Here is a 27,072-nt window from a genome sequence, read left to right as displayed (position 1 = left end):
ATTTGTGTCCATTTGTGAGTATTGTGAAAGTTTTATTTACTAAATTCCGTGATCTACCAAGAATTAAAAGCATGGGAAAAATGTTTTTCTTCCCATCTAACAGGTCTTCTAGAAATAGAAGTGATATACTTTAAAAATACATTTATACTAAACTACACTGTGCGTGTGTGTGTGTGTGTGTGTATATATATATATATATATATATATATACACACACACACACACACACACACTAAAAATCTAATAATTATTTAGTGATTTCTGTTCTCTATTCCATGAATTAACAGCTTTTGTATTGTAGCTTGTATGACAATTTTATTAACAAATGTTTTGCTATGTATGCCTTTGTTAGCTAGGTATTGCCAATAATGAGAGTACAACACACTGTAATGAGTGCACTTCAACAGGAATCTCTTGAACTGGTTCATCTTCTTAATTAGGAAACAACAAAGTAATTCTTATTATCCTGGAATGAGCATTTTCAAACTGTTCAAGGCTCTTCCACTTCAAACTCTTAACCAATTATATTCAAGACTACTGGATCTCTTTCTTGAACTATTTCATATAAAAGACATTTCAGACCATTCCTTTGCACTTTTTCGTGACTTTTTTATGTGACTATCTAGCACATTCTACTCTACTCTCAAAAATATAGAAGACACCTTCAACATTATAGTCAATTTACATTAATTTATACGTGAATAAATCCTCAGTATTAAATATACCTGCAATGAAGACCATGTCATTATTGTCAGTTCCCATGTCCGAGGTCTTAATACACAAGGTATATTTTCACACACCATGTGAACGCATTGGCTTTTCAAGACCTCTGCCTTTTTCCTCTCTTCCTGGTCCTGTTGACTTGCCTGGTGTTGGAAGCCTCTTAAATGTCCTTTGGAACGGAGGATTACAAAATCAACATGAAATCATGGTATGTTTGCAGTGTAATAATTTATTATTATTTCTACTACTAATATTGCTGCTACTAGTTATGCATATTGTTATACTATTATACTTGCTGCTATTACTAGTCCGTATGTGATTTTGGCATATCTGACATTTCACTCTCTTTCTTTGGTGGCTGTTTGCACAATTGGTGGTCAGTGACTATAGCAATGTGCATAAGATGTGGGGCAACTGAATAGTAGGAAACACATTAAGTTCTATGGGACAAGGGCATTCTAAAGTTGAAGATCATGACTAGCCTGGCTCTAGTGTCTGTCCTGCTGGTGTCACTGGTGACCATTACAGTTTCACACTCTGGTGGAGAATCACAATCGCTTTGAGCTTTTGTATAAAATAGTAGATTGACTGAAACATCACATGTAAATATATAATTGTTTGCTATTTGTCCTGTTTAGTTCAAGTATCATCAAAAATTTGGAGGTATTTTCAAGATGAATCTTGGATTTTTTAAGTCTGTGCAAATTGGAGACCCAGCTCTATTGGAATCATTTTTAAGACAAGAACCCATGTATCCCAAAAGAATGGTGATCAAACCATGGAAAATGTACAGGGAATATAGAGGAGAATCTTATGGTCTACTTACGCTGTAAGTACATAATATGTTACTGCTTGCTCATTTTGAACAAAAAGCTGTTTGTTTGTTTTTTTGTATTGTTTTTTTCTATTTTTCTACAGTTTAAATGTAATATTTTAAATTTCATATTATAGTAGCACAATATACTAAATTACATATAATATTATAATGCTTTTCACTTCCATTACTTAACTAAAACGCAGAGATGCACAAATATGTTTGAGGCCCAAAAAAAGCATTGACGATAAGTTGCAAAAATGTTTCTCTATAATTACGATTCTGTGACTGTTATTTGGAGTCTATCTTAATCTACTGTATAAATGCATCTGTCATCATCAACATGTAAACTTGCCTATTGCGTCTGCATACTCTTGCTGTCCTAAATTTACACGTGAAAACCCCTGACCCGCCTCTCTAAGCGCAAGAGCACACAACCAGGTTTGGACTGAGGTGAAAAGGGCCCACTGAGGGCGCCAATGGTAGTTGCCATGTAATGGCAAGTACCGCTGCTAAGCAGTGGAGGGGGTGTGACCAATGCAAGCAGTATGAGACTAGTGCTTAACAACTGAACTTAGGAGATGGTGTTACACATACATTACAGGCAGGTATATATACAGGGCCCTGTAAAACACATACCCACTGTAGAAAAAAAAATCCTTATTTAAATAAAGAGTCATTCAATCCCTCACTTACAACTTTATTTGTCTCATAATTTCAAAGTGATTCTCTTTTTTCCAGTTTTAAACTCAAAAGGAAAAACAGGATTGGTCAGAATGTGAAAAAGCACTTCCTATTAGTTATTTGCAGCTAAAGCCCACGTGGTGTCTAACCACAATTTAATCTTGTCAGTTAATGGAATTATTACACACAAACCATACCAGTTAAAGCTATAATATAAAATTCAAGTGGGTGATAATGAGGCAGGATTTCATGAAAAGTAATACAGTCATAAGATCGTTTATAATCATAAAGTTAATCCTCGTTTGATGTCAGCAGAGTGGCTGCTTCATGATTCTTAATGCAAATCGTTTTATTTTTATTATAATTATGTGTACCTTATGCTTACGTTTTTTCTTTTCACAGTGAAGGACAAGAGTGGTTGAATATGAGAAGAATAGTGCAAGCAAAGCTTATGAAGATCAAAGAAGTATCTAAAATGGATGTAAAAATGAATGAGGTGGTTATACTATTACTAATTCTACAAAAGCATTGTATAGCTCACACAGCGCTTGCTATTTTTGTTTTCTCCCTGCAAGTGTCTCACTAGGTATAACCTCAGGGGATAGTTTCAGCCTCAAAAGGATTCACTTTATATGAGCTATCCTGCTTGATGTAGTTTTTTATAGATTAATTGGGATAAACATATTTGTTAAGTTCTCTTTTAAGAGAACTTAACAAATAGCCAATAAGGAAGGTTAAGCTTTGATCAAGATTACCCATACCTGAGTCCCCAAAAATATTGACACCTAAGGGTGTGAGCAAGTAATATATAAGGAAATACAACATGGATTCTATAACATTAGACTTGACTATGAATTACCTTACTCAATTGCTTAAATCAAAACATATCTGTACCCAATTCTTGCAATGTATAAGTTGTATAAGCTAAAATGCATTGGAGCATATTGGATATGGTACGAGGTAATCACAATGGTTAATTTTCTTTCATCTATTGGGTTTAGTGTGGAATTTTGAGATTTGGGGTTTAAGTGCCATTGGAGTCATCTCTTGCAAATTACTGTGACTTTAAAGGAGATTGAAACCCGCAATTAAATCATAAACTAGGGTGGGAAAATCAGTCAGTTGGGTGTACCTGGTCAAAGAGGGAGTGCCAGGGCTGGATCTGAGCTTATTATCTGACATACACATCCAAACATGCGATGTCCTTCCACTAGGGACACAGACACGCAGTTCAGGTTGGGTTTTTCCTTTTTAAGAAACAAGATACTGTGCAAAGTCATAAAAAATGTCTCCATTTTGTAAAATACTTTTTAGTTATTGCGCAAGCCTTAACTTGCACCCCCTCGCAAGTTGCAATTTTATTTGCATTCAGCAAATATCATTGGCATGTTCAATGCACAAAGAAAAAAAAAACAACTATTACACACAAATATTATTATAAGGAATCAGCATAGAATAATAGAAAGGGTTGTCCTGAAAATACACGTATTTCAACAACATAAATTTAATTTAATTGTGTCAGTCCACTGCTTCAATTTAATAGCCCAATCCTCGCTGGGCATGTATAATAAGGAAACAATTAAGAAGAAACAAAGGGCGGTGAAGTAAGTTAAAATTCAACCTTTAATCTAATCTAGGAGTTAAAAAAAAAAAAAAAAAAGTACATAGGTAAAAAAGGGCAAGCATATCACTATATCTCCAGTTTGCTCAGTGTCTCCTGGACAGTCATATTTCCTGGTTTGGTCCAAGCCTGTCTTTCTGTGTCTGCCACTGCACATGTCCTGTTTCTTAGACACAACCAGGGCCGGATTAACCCGAGGTCTAACTGGGCTATAGCCCAGGGGCCTCGGGCATCCAGGGGGCCCTTCAAACTCCTCAGCAGCATTATTGATCGGTCGGGGGCGGGGGCGCCCCCGGCCCGATCGATGCTGCTGAGTACTGTCAGTGCAGTCCTCCGTCCCGGCGCGCTGTAGTCTGCTTACTGAGGATATCTCGCGAGAGTTCATGAACTCTCGCGAGATCTCCTCAGTAAGGAGCTTACAGCGCGCCGGGACGGAGGACTGCATTGACAGGTAAGTGCTTGGGGGGGTCCTCGCGGGGGGTGGGGGGCGGCGGACGGCTCACATTGGGGGCCTCGCGGGGAATGGAGGGCCCCTTAGCCCAGGGGCCTCCATTCCCTTAATCCGGCCCTGGACACAACTTGCGCATCTTGACGTAGTGGACTTCACCAGGGGCGCGGTGTGTACATTTAATCCGCGCACAATTTTATTGTTGCCAGGACCAATAGAAATCAAGTTCAGCTCTATAATATTAGTAGATATCATATTGTTCAAAGCTTTTTCATATTCCAGTCATAGATACTGTTCAGTAATATAGCATTATTAAGACAGTAGAAAATATATCTTAAAAAAAATATATAACTCAAGCGATGAAGACTCCACCCGCCATTTTGTAAACAATTATTTTGTCCGAGAACTTTCTTTTTAGAAGCCCTGCAGCATTACTACTAAACAGAATTTGATTAAAATGCCATCAATCAGAAGCTAACTCATACATATCTAAGTCACATATCAGATACAACAGAACTCATTATGGAACATTGCTATACATTTATTAATACTTAATTTATTTGACAAAAAATAGACGCCATTTTGTTGACTGCTAAATAATTCTTTTGAAGGCCAGCAGCTTTAGAATTAAAAATCAAATGAAGTGCAAAAAAATTTCATAGTTGAAGACTTCCAATATTGTAAATTAATACATTTCATGGAAAAAACATATATTGAGGCCAGATTTACTTTGGGCGCACTGACCATTGTCGCCAGCTGCTGCCTCATCTACACACACCGGGGTCACTTCTTGGCTTTCTCTACTGCCCATGTGCAGTATACATGTGTAGTCACACATCCCTATGTAGAGTTTTGCGCAATAAGGACTTGCATCGTCTACAACATGGACTGGAGGTGGGCATACATAGGCTGAGTACAGTAAGGGTGTGTTCACATAATTGCAACACAATTGGATAAGGATGCATCCATCTACTAACTTGACATTTCAATTTGGACTCTTGAGGAAACAAGATTCCCATTTTATTTTTAAAGGGGAAAACAATAAATTTATTTAATATAATATTTAATTTGTGTTTGTATTTTATTATATGTTACATTTAGAATGAAACTTTCACAATTATTAATGCCTCAAGGTAATATTCTCTCTTGTGTATATAATACCTAATTACTGTATTATTATTTTTCAATTCTGTAAAATAGGGTAATGCACCATCAGCATTTGCTGCTAACTCTGTCATGCCACATCTTTACACTTTCTCTATGCTATCTCTGTTATTGTGGAGTGTAAGTAAATACACCTGACGCATGTCTGGAGCAAATGCTACTGTGGTTGAATGCATCTTGAACATAAGCACATAAATATGATTTTTTTTGTGTGTGTTTAATTTTTCTGTGTATATTCATCCACCTCTAAATGAACCCTGAAATTTTTGCTGCATAAAAACGACAATTCAGGAAGGTATATTAACCAATCTTGGTTTTGTTTTTTAAGGTATTGGAGGATTTTATCACACATATCAGTAGAATATGTAACGAAGATGGACAAATTGATGATTTGTATTTTGAACTTAACAAATTGTCATATGAGAGTAAGTACAAATGCAAAAATGTTGTGCATTTTCATGATAACTGGTTCAAACTTGCCATGTTGTAAATATTAGGTTCATCTTTTTGCAGCAATTTGTTCAGTCCTGTACAATGAGAGATGTGGACTTCTTCAAGACACATGTACTGAAGATGCATTGACCTTCATAAAATCAGTAAAAAAGGTACATCACCTACACGCTCTGTTCACTGTAAATATGGTCATGGCCAAAAATATTGGCACCCTTGCAGAATTTTCTAATAATGCACCATTTCTGCCAGAAAATTGTGGAACAAAATATATATCGCAATCCACATATGTATTTCTTTGGTTTGCACTGGAATAAAACACAAAAAGCCAAAAAAATTACAATAAGAGATTATTCAACAGAGAAATAAAGAAAATTATTGGCACCTTTTCGAAGCGGTTAGAAATAATTAGATATCAATCAAGGGATTTTCCTTCACTTTGAAAATGAGCTAACCTGTGGGGAAAAGTAAAAGAAGGAAAGCCAGAGAATTGTCAGAGGAGGTCAGACAGAAGATTATAGCAAATCATGAACATTGTTAAGGTTATCAATCTCAGTCTCCAGACACCTTGATGCTTCCTTTTACACTGTACGTAATGTTATAAGGCCTATGACATTATAGCCAATCTCCCTGAAAAGAGAACTTGATTGACAATTACAACTTAGAATTGCTTGAATGGTGGAGAAAGCACCTTAAACACCTGCCACACAGACTCAAAGTGACCTTCGGACACAAGGTACAATAGTTTCAACTTGCACCATCTGTTGCCAGCTCAATGAAAGGGGGCTGTATGGTAGGAGATCCAGGAGGGCCCCAATGCTGAGAGAAATATATAAGAAAGCAAGGGGTACATTTATCAAGCTGTGAGTTTCTGGCAGGTTTGAAAAGTGGTGATGTAGCAACCAATCAGATTGTAACTCCTTTTTTAGAATGTACTAAATAGATGATGGCAATCTGATTGGTTGCTATAGGCAATATCTTCACTTACAAACCCCCCAGGAAACTCACAGCTTGATAAGTTTACCCCCAAGAATTGAAATTGCCAAACACACCTGAACAAGCCAAATTTCCTGTAGACAGATGTGACCTAATTAGAGCTTTTTGGTAAAGCACATAATCCCTATGTTTACAGTAAAACATTGAGGAGATGTTTTGGAGTTGTTGTGCTGCATCTGGCACTGAGTGTCTTGAACGTGTACATAACCTCATGAAATCTGTATTTGTTATTTTGTCCAAAGCCTGTGCTTCCAAATATTAAGTCTAGGGTGTCAATTTCATCAATGACATTTCTTTTCATTTTTTGATTTGTCCTTCCCCCACATTAGCATCATATGCGCCTGGCTTACGACAAGTCATCATTATCAGTCAGTATTTCCACCTGTCCTATAGCAGGTAGAAAAAATATATGCCTCCGAACACACATTTCATCTGCATTGAAGCATATGCATGTGCCCACTTCCTGGCTATGCACAGAGTGCTTTCACACAAGATATGTACGTAAAACTCTGTTTTAGGCCCAAAGTTCATCAATTTTAAGGTAAAAGGATTTATTGGTTATTGCTAATAATTGTTAATGATCTGTCTGCTGCATTCTCAAGGAAACATAAGCATATATTGACCTTGTTTCTAACTGATCTACTTGTGCTGAACATGAGCTGGAGATTTTAGTGGATATGTATTTGTTTATAATTAAAGCATAGTAGTCTGAAGTCTTACATCTCTCTCCCGTCCGTGATCAATTCAATAAAATAACTGTTAGTTTTTTACTTTGTTAAAATAGTACTGCAACTCCTGTTAGTGCTGCAGAAACGCTTCTACGTTTAAATGATGATTTCCACCGCAGCATTAGATATAAAAGAATAATGTTATTAATGCATCTTATTATCATTTGTTCAATGAAAGTTTTAAAATGACATCTTTTAAATCATACATGAGTTTATTACATTACATGACAATTGTAGCTGATGACGTTGTGGATCAAACATATAATGGTGGGTAAACTTTACTTTTGTTTTATAGATGATGCAATACTTGGGTATACTGATTGTAACCTCAACAGAGTTTCACAAGCAATTTAATACAAGATCATGGCAAAATCATACAGAAGCCTGGGATAATATATTTGCAACAGGTAATATATATTCAAATATATCTGAAAGTAGATGACTCACTTCCTAAAGACAAAGGAGGCAATACATGTAATGGAAAATAATATAATTGTAAGCCTTAGCCAGTAGTCCTTACCAGTTGTCCTTACCATGTTGCCATCTTTATTGTCATGTAGCCGGGTGTATAGCCTTATGTCCTGAAGTGACTCCCACCTCAACTGGTACATTGTGACAATGTAAGTCCAGGATTGGCATCACTTAGGTGCTTATTGTATTCTAATTTATAAGTATATATAATTATAAGTGTTTATCTGGATACACAGGTATTTTTGCTTTGTCCATAACCATTGAACCTTGCCACCTGTATATATAAAACCTGTGGGCAACTAAATACTGGTGAACACATCAAGTGCTAAGGGATAAACATGATGGCCTCGGCTTGTGGACATCACATTATAACTGGGTTAATAAATATATATATATATAAACCAGATTATCTTTTTCAACACATTAGAGACATAGACATAAATTCAGACACTGTTGTTCACCTCTGATGAAATTACACAGGATGAGGAAACACGTCAGAGAAATCTAATTACCCCCTGCTGGTTCTGGTGTAACCCATATTTGCTTATACTGCTAAACAATAGAGGAGTAGGATTCTGCATTCTTGCATTGATAATGGAACGAGTGGTGGAATCCCAAAGCGCCATTTCTGCATAGTTTATTATACTCCTTAGGTTTCCCTGTTGATGAGCATTTCTTACTAGAGAATAACAGTGAGAATATTATCCTCATTAAGGATTGCATTTCTGAATTCATTTTGGATGCAAGAGGTCATTTGAATATATAGTCAGCTAATTACATGTTTGGAAATAACATCTTTGCTTATTATTGCTGTGAGCCTCATATACCACATATATGTCAGATGGGTCATTATTAGTATTTCTTAATATTATATAAGCATGATGTTGATTTAATCTTATTTCAAATGTGACACACATGTATGATAATATTAAGATCTACCATTTTTCTTCGTAAATGAGCTAGCTTTTATTCATGGTTTATACCATACTTACCAACCTTCTGTTCTTCAAATCCGGGAGCCTGCGGAGGAGGTGGGCGTAACAGGGGGGACGGGGCTCCAAAATGCACGACATTTTGGACCCGCCCCCATGACGTGATGACGCAAAACGCATCATTTGACAGCGGGGACGGGGCCAAACACCGCGATTCACAGGGAATCGCGGCGTTTGGGATTTAATTCTGCCCACTTCACTAGGAAGTGGGCAGAATTATCCAGATGCGGGAGATTGCCACACTCCCTCGGGAGTCCGGGAGACTCTCGCAAAATGCGGGAGTCTCCCGGACATTCCGGGAGAGTTGGCAAGTATGGTTTATACCTGGTAATATATCCAGGAAATCTGGTGGTGTATTTTAAACTTGTTCATATTTATTAAATTGTGATGTTTTTAGATTAGATTAGAAAGGCAATTATTTTCTTATCTGTGTATTTATTTTATTTTTATCCATGAATAATGTAATATTACTTAGTAAGAGTGCAGAAATCAGCGCTGTTAGTTTTGTAGTTTTGTTACTGTTTCTTTTCCTGCATGGATAATCTAGTAGAGCCATTGTTGATCAGTTCTTATAAAGACTTCCCAGCTTGCACCACTAGAGGATCTTAGGCAGTAGGAGGTCCAAATTCCAGTCTTCTCTCTCTCATAACGATACGATATCTCATAGCTTTTTGGTTTTGGATGAGGGAGGAAAAGGTTTTTTTTTTTTTTTTTTGTTTTTTTTTTTTTGCTGCTCCTCTCCCCATTGAGGCACTAGCCCCTGCAGGCCAGGCTGAGTCTGGTTTTCACTATAGCAGGGTGTCCGACTCTTATGACCTCCCTGTTATAAAGGACACTAGCTCAGACTGTCATGTGCTGAGGCTCATTGATGATCCAGGGAGGGGAAATGATACCCATTTTTAAAAAAAAAAAATTTTTTATTAAACACTGCAGGAGAAGTAACTGACAAATATATGCAGTTAGCCATGCGAGTTCAAGTAAACATATGATGGTTTTGTGTTAAATGTTAACATCACTTTTGGTGAAATTGTTCTGGTCTATGTAATATACCGTTCATCTTCCAATATTTTGTTTGAATAATCCCAGGAATTCTGGCAAAAGTTTCTAAGTATCTGATATTCTCTTCCAGTTTTCAAGAACATTGCTATACCAATCACTTAGTGTTGTTAAAGCTTAGAGAAAATTATTTGTATGCTAAACTTGAGAAATGTTTGTTTTTTAAATAATGAATGTATGTTTGTCTTAACTATGCAATCATGTAAGAGTTACATGTGGACCCTGGGGAGGTTTAAACTAATTTGAAATGTGTTCAATCTGAGGATTTAAACTCAATTTAAACATTCTTGGGTTTTGCAATAATTACAATTATTAAGAATTTATCTTTGCTAGTCAAAGTTATTACTGTAAGGAAAAAAAGAGAAAAAGGCTGTGCTGTGGAAATACAGAATATTGCCTATACAACCAAAAATAAGAATAGTTATCCTGAGTATCTCCCAAAAAAAGAGAATGCCTGATGAAGATAATTAAATAACATTTAATACCTTGGAATAATGATGCAAAAATAAATAAACAAACAACAAATACACGCAACCCACAAAATATAAATAATCTTGAATATACATAGGAAACATATATACCACAAATAAAAAACCTTCAGTACTGAGATAAGGCCATAAAGCCACTAACAGTAATGCTGGATATTAATTATACTCTGCATAGAAAAGACCAATTCAAGTGAAGCAAAAATGTCCATCATGTACACATCACAATATATAATAATTGTCAACGGTGTAATATTGGGGAGTTGGGAGTTCTTTATAGTTTTTACAATTTTATAAAATGCAAAAGGAGTTTCTATAAGAAATTTGCAAAAAAAACCACTGCTTGTATAAAAGAATATTGCATCAAAATATTTTCTTAAGATTTATCTGTCTAATATTCAAACCCTTTTACATATACAAGTATACAATCCCTAAAATTTATGTGATACCATAATAATCATATGTGATACCATAAAAAAAAATCACAAAGTAATCACAAAAAATAATGTGTATCTCAATGTAATGCAGTCAAATTAATTTTGCATTTAATATTCGGTTTATTATCCTTAGGCTTATGTTCTAACTACATAAAGGGGGGGTGCTGAGGATGGAGAAAAAAATTGAACATAGTACAATACGTTCAAACTATACTACTATTATATCACCACCAATATTAAATAAACAAAGCAATCCTAATAGTGCAAACCAGTGACCACTGGTCTTGTGATTACACCAATCCACTGTATATGATGACAGCAGACACCCTATTGTGCTTGCACTTATAAATATCCATATTTGAGTGCTCTTATCAATCAATGAAGTGGCGGTGTTAATGTAATCTTCTACTGAAAATACTAATGGACTCATCACAATTTAGTGATCACAATTGTCTTCACCCAATTGTGCTTGCACTTACTAAATCATAGTACTTTAGTGCACCTATTAAATAATGTAACGCTGTCAGTAACAGATTTCCTGTTACCAGATTATTTACTCCCACAGGTAGGGTAACGGTACTTTCTTAGACAAAGCAGAAAGTACAGTTACACTTCATGTGATAATGAGTTAACAAGTCAGGTAATATTTACTTGTAGAAGTAAACATGTGCTGTTAGGTATATAGATATATCATTTTGCCTTGATTCATATTTTTCGGCAATATACAGTATATTTCATGATAATGATTCAATAGAACCTACATTTATGTTTTTCATTATTTTCTTTTATCTTTAATTGTGTTAGCAAAAAATTGTATCACCAAGCGACTAAATTCAAGCACTGTTAAGACGGATGACTTGCTTACTGCAATATGTTCTGATCAACTGCTCACAAAGAAACAAATGTCTGGTCTACTTACTGATCTCCAGATCGGAGGTGTAGAAAATGTAAGTTTATTGATGTTCACACTTTGCTACATATATACAAATAATAATGATGCATAACAAAATAATATTATAATATACAATAATTTTTAAGCTTGCGCTATATACTGAATGCTGGCAATGCCGGCAGTTAGTTTTTTTTCGTGTTTTTAACTGTAAACCATACCCTAACCATTAACCTAACCGTAAAATTAGATAATAGTGTTTGCTGGCATTGCTGTTTTAAATACAGAAATCTGAGTCACTAACCTGAATGATGTAAATATAAACTGTTGTCATTGCCAGCATTCGGTATATAGCGCAAGCATGTCTGTGATGTAGACTGTCAATATTATGGTAAGTATGGATTTTGATATTATTGCTATTATTGATTTCGGACTTTTTTGGCCGGTAAACTTGCTGTCGGAATAATAAGTGTCATTATGATGACTACTACCGTAGCGGGGTGGGTGTGGAGTGATATAAAACAAAATATTGACCGTGGTACACTCCAGGTCCACACTAAGGTTGGCTAAGATGTTTTTTTTGGGCGGGGCACTGCTTTTTTAAAAAATGTATCCATTTAATTAATTTTTTTTTATACAGCAAGGTCCATGCTAATGGTCATTATTATCAGCATGGATCTTGCACCAGGGGAAAAGCAGCCGCAACAGATACATCTCCTAGAGGCGTATCTTTGGCTACTGCCCTCTCAGCATAACATTTAAGTGCATTAGCAGGTCCTTAGTTTGCTAGGCTCTCTGAACGTGCAGAGGCAGAAGGGGCAGACACGTCTCAGTCTGAGAGCAGACTGAGGAGTATCCTTGGATACTGCACATGCACAGCTTGAAAAAGCGTTCAACTCTACATAAGGCTCTGAGTGCTATTAAATGAAGATGACAGCATTAGTGAACACATGGTACTGAACTGTAGTTTCATACAAGCAGAAATGCTCAATTAAGAGTGCCCTACCTGTATGCTTAGTGCCGCAATTCAGGAGTGGGAACTAGTAAGAGGACCATAAGATGCTAAACATACCTCAATCAGTCCAGACTAGAGATAAGTGAAACAATTTGGTATTCAATTTAAAATTTGAAAAACAATGAGATACAAGTTTTAAATGCACAACACTATTTCCCATTTTCATACAATACATTATTGTAAATATATGTTTGGTTATAGAATAAAATTACAATGTATTTTAAACACTACGCTATTCTCAAATGTACAAAAGGTTCAAGCTGCACTGCTAAAATTATGTAATCAAAAGCCATGTATTCCAAGACAGGACAGCAGAACATATATACAGGTAGATTGTTCACAGCACAGTTCTCAGATGATTTCCAGATTTAATTTCCCTCTGAAACTCAAGTGTAAAACTTTATATTATTATAATACATAGTTGGCTACTCTCCCGGAATGTCCAAGAAGCTCCCAAATTTCTAGAAGTTCTCTAAGACCCCCCTCCCGCATCCTTCCCAGTTCCATAGTGAAGTGGGTGGGCCGCAATGGCGCAACTCACATTTCCACACCCCCCACACTCAACATGGTCTCCTTTCTCTGAATTTCTAGGTGGGAGTCCTAAAATGTTGACAAGAGTGTCTTAATATAATGTATTTCTATGAAAAGATACACTCAATCCCTGTTGATTGACATTCAAACCTCCCAAAAGTATTGCATGGCACTTATACATCCGTAGGCGACTAAATGTTCTTTCCAAGACATCTACAAATAAACTAAATACTTATTCTCAACCCCACAAATATAGGATGTCGTTATCTTAGGTCTACAAACAAGTCTGGACATACATTCATATTTCAACAGCATTTTCAAGAAAAACAATAAACATATAGTAAACAAATTTGATATTTTACAGAAATCTTAGTTAAACTTGGCAACAAGAAAGTTCTAGGATACACTGAGTAATTGCTGTTTTGTAATGTTAAGCACCTACTTTATGTATATATTTCTACCATTAATTTACATTGAATTGTAACTCAATATCTTGTTTATAGATAGCAAATTCTTTGTTGTGGTTGATATTTCATCTTTCGAGACACAGTGATGTGCAAGAAAAACTTGTAGAGGAAATCCAGAATGTTTTGCCACCAGCACAGTCACCAACTGCTTATCATCTACAAAGGATGCCATATTTGAAGTCTTGTATTAAAGAATCTATGAGGTTATTATTATCATTATTATTGTTACTGCTATTTTCAATTATAACTTATTTTACAGTATTGTTCAAGAAGAAACTGAAACATACTTTTAAAAAGAAGGTGTGAGGGCCTTGCTTACTAAGGCTAATGTCATTTGGGCACATTTCACCTTAGACACAGTCTTCCATTTTTAAGCCAGAATTTCTATGCAAATGTTTGTCAAGTTCCACATATCTCAAGACCCATCCAACTCAAAACACATTGGGCCTGATTCATTAAGGAAAGTAAAGCAAAAACAGGAATACATATTCTCCTGGACAAACCATGTTACAATGCAAGGGGTGCAAATTAGTTTATTATTTTGTACATAAATTAAATACTGGCTGATTTTTCATGTAGCACACACATACTTTATTTTTACACTGAATTTTAAAGTTGATCTAGAACATACCCTACCCCAACCATATATCTGTCCCCACATTTTAAATCCCCCCCCCCCACACACACACACTATCCAGTTCAACATGGTTTTGCCAGGGTGCAAAGTTACTCCTTGTTTTTGCTTTTCTTTCCTTAATAAATCAGGCTCATTATTTGAACATCAGGCTTACAATTGTGTATATCTGCGCCAGTGTTTGAGGTTGAAATTTAGAAGTGGCGTTTTCGAAAAATTAAGTTAACGGAATTTGATTAAAGTTTTACAATGAGGGCAGTAGAAGAAGTGGCAGTATGGCATATCACCTTATACCAGCCCACTTCGACCACTGCTTGCACCCAGTAATGGCATACAGATGCAGCTTGACAGTTGCATTACCCTATTAATAAACAATATAATGTACACAACAGAATGAATAGTGTCTTGACAGTATTATTAATACATGAAATGTAGCCTTTTACATATAAAATGTGATTTAAATACAAACATCCCCATATCAGTCATTTACTAATTTATTATGTAGGCCAAAAAAACATTATGTACACCATCAGATAACAGTAATGCTTCCCCCAGATAACATTAATAAGCTACCTGGTGCCTTGAATGGACATGACAAATAAGAAATCTGAATACACGTCTGCAACCTGACATATTATAGCAGCGAATGAAGTACAACTAGTTCAGGGATCAATACGCAAACAACCAATAAGAAGTGGCTAGATAGTGCTGCTAGAGATATCATTGTAATCATCAAATATTTTTACAGCAGGCTTTCACCTAAGAATCGTTTCTGGGGATGCATCAAAATCTCATTAGGTTGCATCTCTAGGGAGCTGCTGCAATTACATGTCCTGTATATTCTATACTCCCACTAATACTTGCCTGCCCTCATTGTACTATTCAAGATGTAAGGGGCCTCTAAGTCTAAGCGATGTGCATGCATACCAAATAGGTGCATGTGGTATGCATGTGCAGTATGGAAATGCATTTATTTATGTCCCACATTTAAACTTATGAGGCCTTTTGTGCTTGTGTCTTTTAGGCCTGGACACTACCTTTTTATATTTTCAATTAAAAAACTCTATTTACCTTAACATAGCAGGGAATGTAAACACTCTGCAAGGGGCAAAACCCAGCCCCATAATTTGGGTGAGGGCCAATGTGTCCCCCACTGTGCTCGCAGAAAACCAGAGGCCTGTTCTGAGCATATGCAAGTCTGGCACATGTGCATTGAAGCACAGATTGGGGCCCTACTGCGCATGTGCGGACCTAAGCGTGGTCAGAAGAGGACCCTACTATGTTCTTCTCAGAGAAACATGAGGGACTCAAGTAAGTGACCCGACATTCCATGGTTCCCTCACCTTTGGACTCTGTAGAGGCCACACCACCTGCTGTGTCAGTAGTTGTGCCTATAAGGGGCAGGCAAGTAGAGTGCATCATCTCTAATACACTTATCTGACATATACAATCTAATGAATGAAGCAAATAGCCCAGGTGTTTCTCTTTCAGCTACAAATATATTTGTTGGATTATCTAGTAATCTACGGAAACTAAGACTGGAGCACTTGGGGAGTCTTTTGAAATTTGTTAGAAATATATTACAGTAACTTAAAGTTTTAAAATTATTATTTAATATACTTTATCTAAATATGAGATTTGTAATTAAATTAATTAAAACCCATATTTCTTATGGGGATATAACTGTGTTATAATGTATTTTTTATTTGTTATTGCTTTGTTAACGTGTGTTAGATATTGTGATAGCCTGGCAGTAGCAAAATGGGAAACTATGCGTTACAATAAGGTTCTAGAAGTTATAAAAAAACAAATATGAAGTTATACATTTAAATTTGTCACCATGTAATGAAGAATTTTTTGTTGATTAAAATAGTATTTCTACAAGTATTGCTTTTACCGTTTATTAATGGTTATCATGTATTATCTGTTTTAGATTAACCCCTACAGTGCCTTTTACAAGTCGAACATTAGAAGAAGATACAAACCTTGGAGGATATTTGATTCCTCAGGGAGTAAGTATTGTTTTTCTTTGATTTATTGCAGTGATTTCCAACCTTATGATGTTGTGATACATCTAGTGACAAAGAATGCACAGGATAATTTTTGTGAGACACCAATTGTAACAAATAGAGCAAGAATAATGAACAATTGTATATATTTGAATAGCAAACTGAATTACAGCTACTTTGTTTAACTATCTGTATTAATAATATATAACTAACCCCTAATAAGGGGCAATTTGTAGCTTTGTGACAAGATTTATTTTCGCCCTTTTGCTACACACTGGTTAAATAGCAATAACTTTAATAGTTCTGATAACAAATATACAAAATAAGTATTGTGTTTCAGAGCTTACTTTTGGTATAATTTTTAAATATATAGAGCCTAATGACTGGTAAAGTACAATGCAACCTAAATAGATTTGGACACATGCCCAGATATACATTTTTAGTGGTGCATCTTTTGTGGGTACTGGATTTTTGGGTAAATATAGATGATGATTATGACAATATCATCAGTACTATCTAGTCGCTTCTGATTAACTGTTGTGTATTGACCCCTTCAGCTGATTGTACATCTTTCACTAACCTTGCTATAGTATGTCAAGATTCAGTTGCCTGTTTAGATTTCTTATTATAAATTTCGTGTCACATACATTATGTCAGCAAAGAGCATGTCAACATTCCGCGTGTCAACACCAGAAGGCCAAAAGTCAGAATATCTGCACAGTTAAAAGGTCGACATTCAGAATGTTAACTTGTACATTAGGTCAACAGGTTTAAAATGTCTACATTATGAATGTCTAAAGGTTGTAAAGTTGAATGTCCCAATGTCGACATTTAAACCTGTTGACCTGATGAATGTCAACATGATGAATATTGACATGTTCATTATTGAAATTTTTTAACTGCATCCCTTTAAAATAAAGAAAATTAACTTATCCACAGATAACATTTATAGACCTAACCGAATTATATTCTATATATACATTTTACATCCTTGGGGGGAGGGGTGGATTATATTGTGTTATCACACAAAAGAAAGATTCTTATTCAGAGGTACTCTTAAGGTCCACGCCAATGCTAACTTTTATTGGTATCATTAAAATATTATATTTTTCCATAGTGTATAAATGTATTAAAAATAATATACGTGATAAGAAAGAAAACATAATGGGCCTGATACATTAAAGAAAGTAAGGCAAAAAAATGATTGATCAGTTTATTATTTTGCATATAAGTTAAATACTGGCTGCTTTTTTCATGTAGCACACAAATACTTCATAGCTTTATTTGTACACTGAAATTGAAGGTGATCTAGGACATGTTCAACTATAAATCTGTCCCCACATTTTAAATTTAAATCCCTCTCCAATGCAACATGGTTTTACCAAGGTGCAAAGTTACTCATTTTTTTGCTTTGCTTTCCTTAATGAATCAGGCCCAATGTGTATATATGTTAAAAAGTAAGAATATAGATTAATACTAATTTTGAGACTTTGAACTCATTAATATTTTTTTTTATTTGTATAGTGTATTCTCTTGCTACATAAGTCAGACTTTCATGTTGCTTATCAAAACAAAAAAGTGAGGTTTGATTGCTTATTTAACCTCCCTTTATCTAAAATGGGAATATCATAATGGTTCCTGCCATCTAGCAGACTTATTGCAAATACTATCTCTGAAACTCAATAGTAAAACTAATTTCTTCTGTATATTGATGCAATAATTATCACAATTTCTTTCAGTCTTATAACATTGTTGTTACTTCTTGCTAGTCATGTATGAACTGACACATACACTGTTAGGACAATACCTGTTGAAATTATGAGGCTCCTAGGACCGCGCCACTAGGCCTTCCCCAATAGCAGACCCCTTTCTTTGAGAGTGATATGCTCACAAATACTCTCTTGCCCCCAGGAATTGACTTACAGTAGTGGAGACTTATCTCCGGGTATTGCGTTGTTAAAGATGGATTGAACACGATTGGAGGCAATAGGAAAACCACAACAAATACCAAATGGACTGGTATCTTTTAGAAGTGAGCGTAAAGTCCAGTAAATCTGAGGTCATGGACAGCCATTGTACAAAAGCAGAATCCAGAAAATAATCCGAGATCAGGTTCAGAAGAGAGAAGCAAGATCCAATTCACTGTCTGGGTCACAACAGAGAGGCACACACTAAGTAATAATTCAGCACCCTTGAGTCAAAGTAAACTATCTCCAGCACAGGTGAGGAATCCTAATAAAGCCTGGAGAGCCTCCTGATCACATGAACCACATAAGGAAGGGGCCTCTTAACCTAAGAACGAGCACCACCTGTGAATAGACTTAGCCTGTTAAAAAACCTGGAGGGGATCACAAACCTCTGCTCTAGCGACGCTGACTGCAGTCTCTTAGCAACCAGCACTGCAAGCTGGAAGAATGGAAGCGCACCCTCTGATCATAAGTTTATATCATTATGAATGGATTGCTAAGATGTCACAAATATTATTGCCTATAAAGAAAACCTAGTATATGAATAAAAGAACAACTCAGATTTCGTAATGACATGTAGACTGACTAGATATTGAGAACCGTTTAGGATAAACATTTAACCTTAACATTTCTATATACATTGGACTCGATTCATGTCCAAATGCATCTCGCATGTAAGTTGCATTTCTAATATGCAACTTGAGCATAGTTCCAGCTGCATTCACATCCATATCTCAATATACGCTTCAATTTGAATCTTGGTGAAAGTATGCTTGGCCTTAACAGTACTTGCCATACATAGAGACAGAGACCACATTGCAGTATACACACATGTGTAAGAACAAAAAACAACTTTTATTTGATCATAAATTAAAGTAACATCGTATATATTGCTTTATTTTCAAATATAATAATTTTTAGATTTTTATTTTGGCATGTCATGGCATGTTCCTAAAGGTTATGACTATATAATATAATATATAATATTACTAATAAGTCACATCTCCACCTTGCCTTTGTGATAATTTCTGACATATGACTGGTTACCGCAACACAAAATAGTCATGGACACTCCCAGGGAATTTGGCACTAGACAATGAATGATGAAAAATGCATCACATATACCCTGGAGATTGATGGAATGAAAATGTTTCCAATTCCCAAAAATTGTGTTTGCAAACATTAACTTTGCTAGTGAGTCGCGTACATGCATAAACCAAGTAAACTCAATAAAGAACTTTTCCATATCTATATAGGACTGTTCTGTGATGCAAAAAAAGTTGCTTCCAATAAGCATCTGCTCATTCATGTAATATAGAGGTGAGCAATGAATGCAGTGATATTAGCTGTGGAAGTGATGAGGTAAGGCTGCCATTTGCCATTATCATCATGCCTCCTAAACTCTATATGTGATAAACTGCTAGTGCGCTTCAAAACCAGAGGGAAAAAAAAGCCAGCGCTGGGTATATCCCATATTATATATGGTACCAGCTGCGTGGAAATATAAATGCACATACATGTATACAAAACAGACCGTTGCAGCGATTAACCTTGACACTGCATATCTGTGTGTATCTAGCAAAATTAAAACATGAGGTATTCGTTCATATTTTGATCAAACATTTAAGCGTGCATCTTAGCGTCAAAAGCACCTCATTATATGCAGGTCCTATACTGACGTATATGCTTTAAACACCATTAAAATGCAGTTAAATGCTCATCATGATCCATAGAGGGACACTGACTCGGGGGAGCCCCTCGTCGACACAATCTAGAATATCTTCTAAACCAGGCTTGTTCAACCTGCGGCCCTCCAGATGTTTGTGAAACTACAAGTCCCAGCATGCTTTGCCAGTAGACAACCAGTTGATAGCTGGAAGGGCATGCTGGGACTTGTAGTTTCACAACATCTGGAGGGCCGCAGGTTGGACAGGCCTGTTCTAAACCATGTCTCTGCAGTTACTAACAATTAATGTTAAGAGGTTAAATACGCCCCAGAAGCGCACTACACTTATGACTGCTCTTAAAAAGTCTCGGGCAGACATAGTCTTTCTTCAAGAGATCCACTTAACCGAACCACATGTAACATTCCAAGGAAAACTCTTCTCACAGACATTCTTCACCTCAGCCACCTCTAAACACCGAGGAGTGGCCATTCTGGTAAGACCATCTGTTCCATTGGTGGTGTGCCGCTCGATTGCAGACCCAGATTGCCGCTTTCTCATATTAGTAGGCACACTAGGTCAGCTACCGGTCACAATAGTCTGTTGCTATGCTCCCAATAGTGCCCAAATCCCTTTCATTCAGAAGCTATTCAGCCGTATACACAAACATGCCGAAGGCTACTTGCTTATGGGGGGGCGACTTTAATATGATTCTAGACCTCTCTCTTGATAGGATACCGATGACCACACCTTCATCTCAGCCCCAAGCACATTCCTTTCGGCAGGCCAATCAATTTGCCGCATTACTTATAGAACATTCCCTCCTGGATGGGTGGCGGGTGATTAATGGCACGGACAGGGGATATACTTTCTATTACCACCCCCATAATGTTTACACCCGAATAGATTATTTTTTGATTGACGCTCGACTGGCCGCTAAGATTCACATGGCTGGGGTTCACCCGTTTGCCTGGGCAGACCACATGGGAGTGTCTCTTCAATTGAACGTTGCAAATCTTCCTAAGCAAAGCTCAACGTGGCAGATGGATGATTCTCTCTTACTTAACCCCGTGGCATGTCTGGAGATAGCAGAGGCGCTTAATGAATTCTTTGCTCTAAATAAAACCCATACAATCCAAACTCTATATTGAAGGAATTCCAGACATGCTATTCATCACTATATAATTTGAATGAATCAGACCCGCCACCCCCTGACTTAGACGACAAAATAAATGCGTATCTGCAATCCTGCCACCTCCCGCGACTGTCAGACGCAGAGATCCAGATTCTCCGTTCTGACATAATAGTTGAAGAAACTACTTCAGCCCTACGTAGCATGAAGATAGCCTCTGCCCTGGGTCCGGATGGACTCCCTGCCAAGTACTACAAAAAATTTGCAGGAATTCTCAGTCCAAAGTTAACCACGTAGTTTAATGCCATCCTTGATGGCGCTCCCTTTGGTATATACACGACCCGAGCCCGGATTACTGTTATTCCGAAAGAGGGCAAAGATCCTTTCCTCTGTAGTAGCTTCCGTCCCATCTCATTACTTAATGTGGACCTAAAAATATATGCCAAAGTCCTTGTGAATAGGGTGAACGCTGTGCTTCCGAAATTAGTACACCCCCGATCAGGTTGGATTTGTCCCAAGCCGGCAGGCAGCAGACAACACCAGGTGGACCATAGACCTCATTCACCATATTAACGAATGTAAGTTGCCCTCCCTCCTCATGCCCCTTGATGCCGAAAATACATTTGACCCTTTATGATGAAAGCCCTCGCTGCTTATGGTTTTGAAAATCGTTTTCTTGAAGGGTTCTTTGCCTTGTATGCCAATCCGACTGCTTCTGTCCAGGTGAACGGGTGTTCCTCATCGGCCTTTCAGATTCAAAATGGGACCCGACAGGGATGCCCCCTCTCCCCCCTCTTTTTTGCATTAATCATAGAGCCTTTAGCCATGAAAATAAGTCAGAACCCTAACATCTCCGGCATACAACTATCATTTAGCACTTATAAGATTGCACTTTATGCGGATGATATCCTCCTTACCATCACCAATCCCCTAACATCGCCACCCAACTTATTCCAAGAACTTGACAATTTCTCCATAGTGTCGAATTTTAAGATCAATACAGCTAAGACAGATATCCTGGATCTCAATATTTCCCCTAAGCTAAAGCAGCTCCTGGAGCTAAACTTCCCCTTTTACTGAAATTCCGAGTGTATTAAATACCTGGGTATTAGACTTACCAGAAAGGTAGAAAATCTCTACCGGGCCAACTATCCCCAGCTTATAGCTTCTCTTAAAAAAGATATGGTCTCCTGGGACAAACTCATGATATCTTGGGTGGGGCGGATTACATCAGTGAAGATGAACTTGCTTCCCAGATTGCTTTACCTTTTTCACACCCTCCCTATTAGAATTCCCCCCTCTGTCCTAAAAATGCTGCAAGCCTCTGGCGATTCATCTGGTCAAACAGAAGATCCAGGATCTCTGCTCATATTCTGCAACACCCCCCCATGGCAGGTGGCCTCGGCATCCCTAACTTTCGGAATTATTATTATGCAGCTAGATTAGCTCAATGTGTACAATGGCACTCTCCACCTGGAACTAGGGTCTGGGTTGATATAGAATCGGATCTCCTGGGAGGCCCACCGATTTGCTCTGCACTTTGGCTTCCAACTGCTCAGCGCCCAGCCCCGTCCGAACTCACCCAGTAATAGCCCTCTCCCTCTCAATCTGGACCCGATGTAATAGAATGGCGACTCTGTCTCCCACACCTTCAATAATGATACCCCTTTGGACAAACCCAGGCTTTACGCCTGGTCTTGCACACCCTATGCACACAAAATGGGCAGGGGAGGGTGGAATATTGCTACTAAATCATATCACTAGGACACAAACATTCCCTCAGTTCTCAGACTTAGCGGGCCGGTGCGGGCTTGTGATGGGACAGTTCCACCAATACTTACAGATTAGACACTATCACCAAAAGGTCAAGGCTCAGTTATCATCTAGGCCTCCCACTGGGTTTGAGAATCTATGCCTTTCTGGAGCATCTTCAAAAGGTCTCATTTCCACGCTATACAATGCATTACTCCCCACCTCCACAGAGGTCAAGGACTGATTCCAAACGCAGTGGGAAACAGACCTGGGAACGTCCCTAGATCCAGAAGACTTTGCGGACTTTTATGAGTGGACAGCGCGTTGTTCCATAAATGTCCGTATCAAAGAAAATGCCTATTAATTGCTCCATAGATAGTACTTTGTGGATATATAACATGAAGCCTAGCAGGTACAAACAAACCCCGTGGTCGGGTTTGGCATACTTACTAAATGGAGCACATCACAAGTGTGCTGAGGGGCTCTTCCGTGTCTTTCCATAAAGTCTGGTCTCCATGGGCTTCATATCATAATCAACCTCTGCTTCAATTCTAGTAGAGGCCAGTCCTCTATTGAAATTATCAGATTTGACTACTCCTTCTTGTTAAAGGTGTGAATTCCTACCCCCCCAAACCCTCCAATTCTCTTTCCCCCTTTCTTGCCCATCAACTGTACTTATCCCCACTTCTCTTCTTTTCTTTCTATTATTTCTCTCTGCTTTGTTCAAAATAAAAAACAGCATCTACATGGTTAACACGCAATCAAATTTGTTTTGTAAAAGCATGGTGAGAAAAAGTTGTACACCGTGTTTATCTTTTATATGTACAAGTATTTGTCAATGTACCTCTTGGAAAATTTTGTAACTTTGTTAAAGATAAGATGTTATTATGAAAAAAACGTACAAAAAAAAAAAAATGCAGTTAAATACAGATGCACTCACCTCCCAGATATATGGGTTTACATCTAGCAAGGACTGGCTTATGAGCCACACCCAAATGTTCCTTAAATAGGCTTGATGGACAGCTGCTATTACAATAAGGCAATATTTTGAAACAAGACCAGAGAATAAATAATCTTGCGCTCGGTATATCCCATATTATATATGGTACCAGCTGCATGGCACACACAGATATGCTAGTGTGCTTCATCCGCATATATGTGAATATGCCCTTACTGTATTTGGCCTCCGTTCTGTCTCTCCGGTTGAAAGTGTCAGATACTGCAAAGCCTGTATGCCAGGGGCTGACTGGTAAATATTAGCCTGGGGGGCGAGACTCTGGGCTACATGCATATTTTTAAAATCTTCAGTGACCAGCCCAAAATAGCGCACTATGGGACCAGCCGTTGGCAGGTGAGCCCAGCCCAGCCAGCCCCTGCTGCAAACTAATAAAACTCGCTCTACTTCAGGTCCAGTTTTCAAAGTCTAGCCCTTAGACTGATAATTCCCCAAATAGGCTAGACTGTTAACAAATAAGGGCATTATTTAATAGATAACTGTTCATTACAAATGATTAGAGTTCAAAATATATTTTAAACTCAAGACCAACAGCAGCAACCTATTTGAGCTGAGTAAATAATTTTTTTTTCTGAATGTCATCATCATCATTTTTATTTTCAAAGACGAAGCAGGTTCCAAAGTGCTAAATATGCATACAGCATTATAATAAATACAAGTTGAAAAATGATAGGGTTTACACAAAGTTGATACAAAATTCAGCATAATGAGGTAGAACATGTGTATACTACAAAGATTACATGAACATTATGCTAAATAAAGCCTAGAGAAACATGTCAAATGACGTATAAATGAGGGAGACAAGTAGGTGGGGCATGAAATGGAAGGAAGAGAGAACCCTGCCCATTAACTCTTACAGTCTAAAGGGAGGGGTATGATGATAAGCCAAGGTGAAGTAGTGGGTTTCCGGGAGCATTTGAAAGATTGAAGGTTGGGAGATAACTGTGCTGTCATTAATAGACTAACTCCTATACATCTCAAAAATATGTTGTTAAGCTTTATTTTGACTGTATAAGGAAATGTAATTTATTAATCATTTCTATCTTATTTTCCCATTTTAAATAGACCATTGCAATGATTAATTTTCATGCAATGACTTGGAATGACGATTACTTTCCTGAAGCTCAAGTGTACAAACCTGAAAGGTGGTTGCAGCCAAGAACTGCAATTAACAAATTTGCAAGTACTCCTTTTGGCATTGGAAAACGAATGTGCATAGGACAACGTTTGGCGGAACTTCAGCTTCGGTTGACACTGTGTTCGGTAATATTTATTTGTATTGATTTGTTACAAATCTAATAATGTTGAGTTAATTATGATAACCTATAAGCACATATATCTGCAGAAGCTGATTTATACAAGGGGCTTTGAAGCATGTCATGTATTTGATATGATTCATTTAAAAAGCATGTGCCATGATTATTAATATTCCATTATCTATAGAATCTAAAAGTATGTGAATAGTATCACAGTAGGTAAAAAACAATTAATTGGAACCATATTTAGAACTAAAACTATATGTTCAAGTTGTCTGAAGGCATTTCCAGAGACCCTAAATAAAAACACCTTCAAACAATATCAAAAACAGAGGCACAATAAACAATACAATCAATTAACATTATGGAAACCTTTCACTTCCTTTTCTATGTATTCCTATTAATATGAAATGTATTAACATATCCAAGTATAGCTTGGGACATTGACACTTGAAGACATTTTTGTGTTTGAATTAGCACTTATGCATTAAATATATAATCTAAGTTCAAAATCTATACTTGACAACTTTACTGGAATTTCTGGGGTCTGCCAAATTCCATGTAGGTCTCCCAGACTTCCAGGAGAGTGTAAGGGCTCCATTGAAAACCAGATAAACTCTTATAACTAAGCAATGACAGGTCTTCACGTATAGCAAGCTGACCTAGTGTAGAGAGTGAGTACAAAACCTGGGGTCATCTGAGTATATGTTTTATCGCTATAATCGGCAGGGAGGCTTGGCCTTTTAAACTAATGACCAACCAAAATACTCCCCTGGGAGCAAGTCCCCTCACAGCCATTGGCGATTGCAGTCACAAGACTGCTATCCTTAATGAGAGTATCCAGGCTGCTATGCAACAGCCAGGGCAAGAACTAGTGTGAGACGTCCAGAGTAGTGCAATGGCTCACAATAGAGAGAAGGCTGTTCTCCCGACTCCTGCCCACTTCCTAGTGAAGTAGGCGGGACAGGGGCCTCCATGACGTAATATGTCACAAATCCTGCAATTTTGGCCACGCCCTGTGATGAAATGACTCGGAATGAAATGGACTATATTATTGTTTGTTTTTTATACCTAGCATCCTCACATATGTAGAAACTAGAACCTAACCATATCATCATGTAGTAAGGTGCAGTAATATAGACTTTTTTTTTTTTATTCATATGTACATTTGGGTTGGGTATGTCCTCTGATATGTGAGTGTCTATGGATTTAAAGTACCTTTCCTACTGTTTGCACAAATGTTTGTAACCAAATGAAATGTCTCATTGACTACTCTAAACAGCTATATATTTAAACCAAAGTGCAACACATACTTAGATCAGTATACAACGAAGGTATTATTATTTTAGACTGTTTGTTTATCTATCTAGTATTTGCAAATAGTTTAAAGCTTTCATTAACATATGTTTTACTTATGCTTATTTTATAGGTATTAAAGGATTTTCATATATGTGCCACTGATGATGAACCAGTGAAGGCCATTTTCTCTGGAGTAATGATACCAACACGTAAATTGCCTGTATCTTTAAGGAAACGATAGGTATACCTGTATGCATATTTTATCACTATATACTTTATTGTTTCACTGTGAACAGTGAGATGAACAGATCTGTTGGCTAATAGATCTATTTTAAACAAACCAATATCCAAATGTCTTAAATTTGTTGCAAAA

General features: G+C 37.1%; 1 protein-coding gene across 1 annotated transcript; it reads left to right on the top strand.

The window, feature by feature from the left end:
* Positions 1-655: 655 nt before the first annotated feature.
* Positions 656-27,072, top strand: CYP24A1 (cytochrome P450 family 24 subfamily A member 1). Its single transcript, XM_075211337.1, has 11 exons — positions 656-931; positions 1,362-1,552; positions 2,624-2,717; positions 5,783-5,879; positions 5,968-6,059; positions 7,924-8,035; positions 11,874-12,016; positions 14,008-14,174; positions 16,539-16,617; positions 25,210-25,407; positions 26,830-27,072. Exons 1-11 carry the CDS (start codon positions 731-733, stop codon positions 26,938-26,940), a joined length of 1,485 nt encoding a protein of 494 aa, XP_075067438.1. The 5' UTR covers positions 656-730; the 3' UTR covers positions 26,941-27,072.

The sequence above is a fragment of the Mixophyes fleayi genome, chromosome 5 (genome assembly GCF_038048845.1).
Source record: "Mixophyes fleayi isolate aMixFle1 chromosome 5, aMixFle1.hap1, whole genome shotgun sequence".
Taxonomy (NCBI): domain Eukaryota; kingdom Metazoa; phylum Chordata; class Amphibia; order Anura; family Limnodynastidae; genus Mixophyes; species Mixophyes fleayi.
Note: the sequence above shows the minus strand (reverse complement) of the source record. Positions and strands in the feature narration are given on the sequence as shown.

Bases quoted from the DNA above. Each gene is read 5' to 3' on its own strand.
- CYP24A1 (XM_075211337.1), top strand. From the start codon at position 731: ATGAAGACCATGTCATTATTGTCAGTTCCCATGTCCGAGGTCTTAATA. The intron at 932-1,361 runs GTATGTTTGCAG...TGTCCTGTTTAG, and splicing joins AAAATCAACATGAAATCATG to TTCAAGTATCATCAAAAATT. The intron at 12,017-14,007 runs GTAAGTTTATTG...TCTTGTTTATAG, and splicing joins AGATCGGAGGTGTAGAAAAT to ATAGCAAATTCTTTGTTGTG.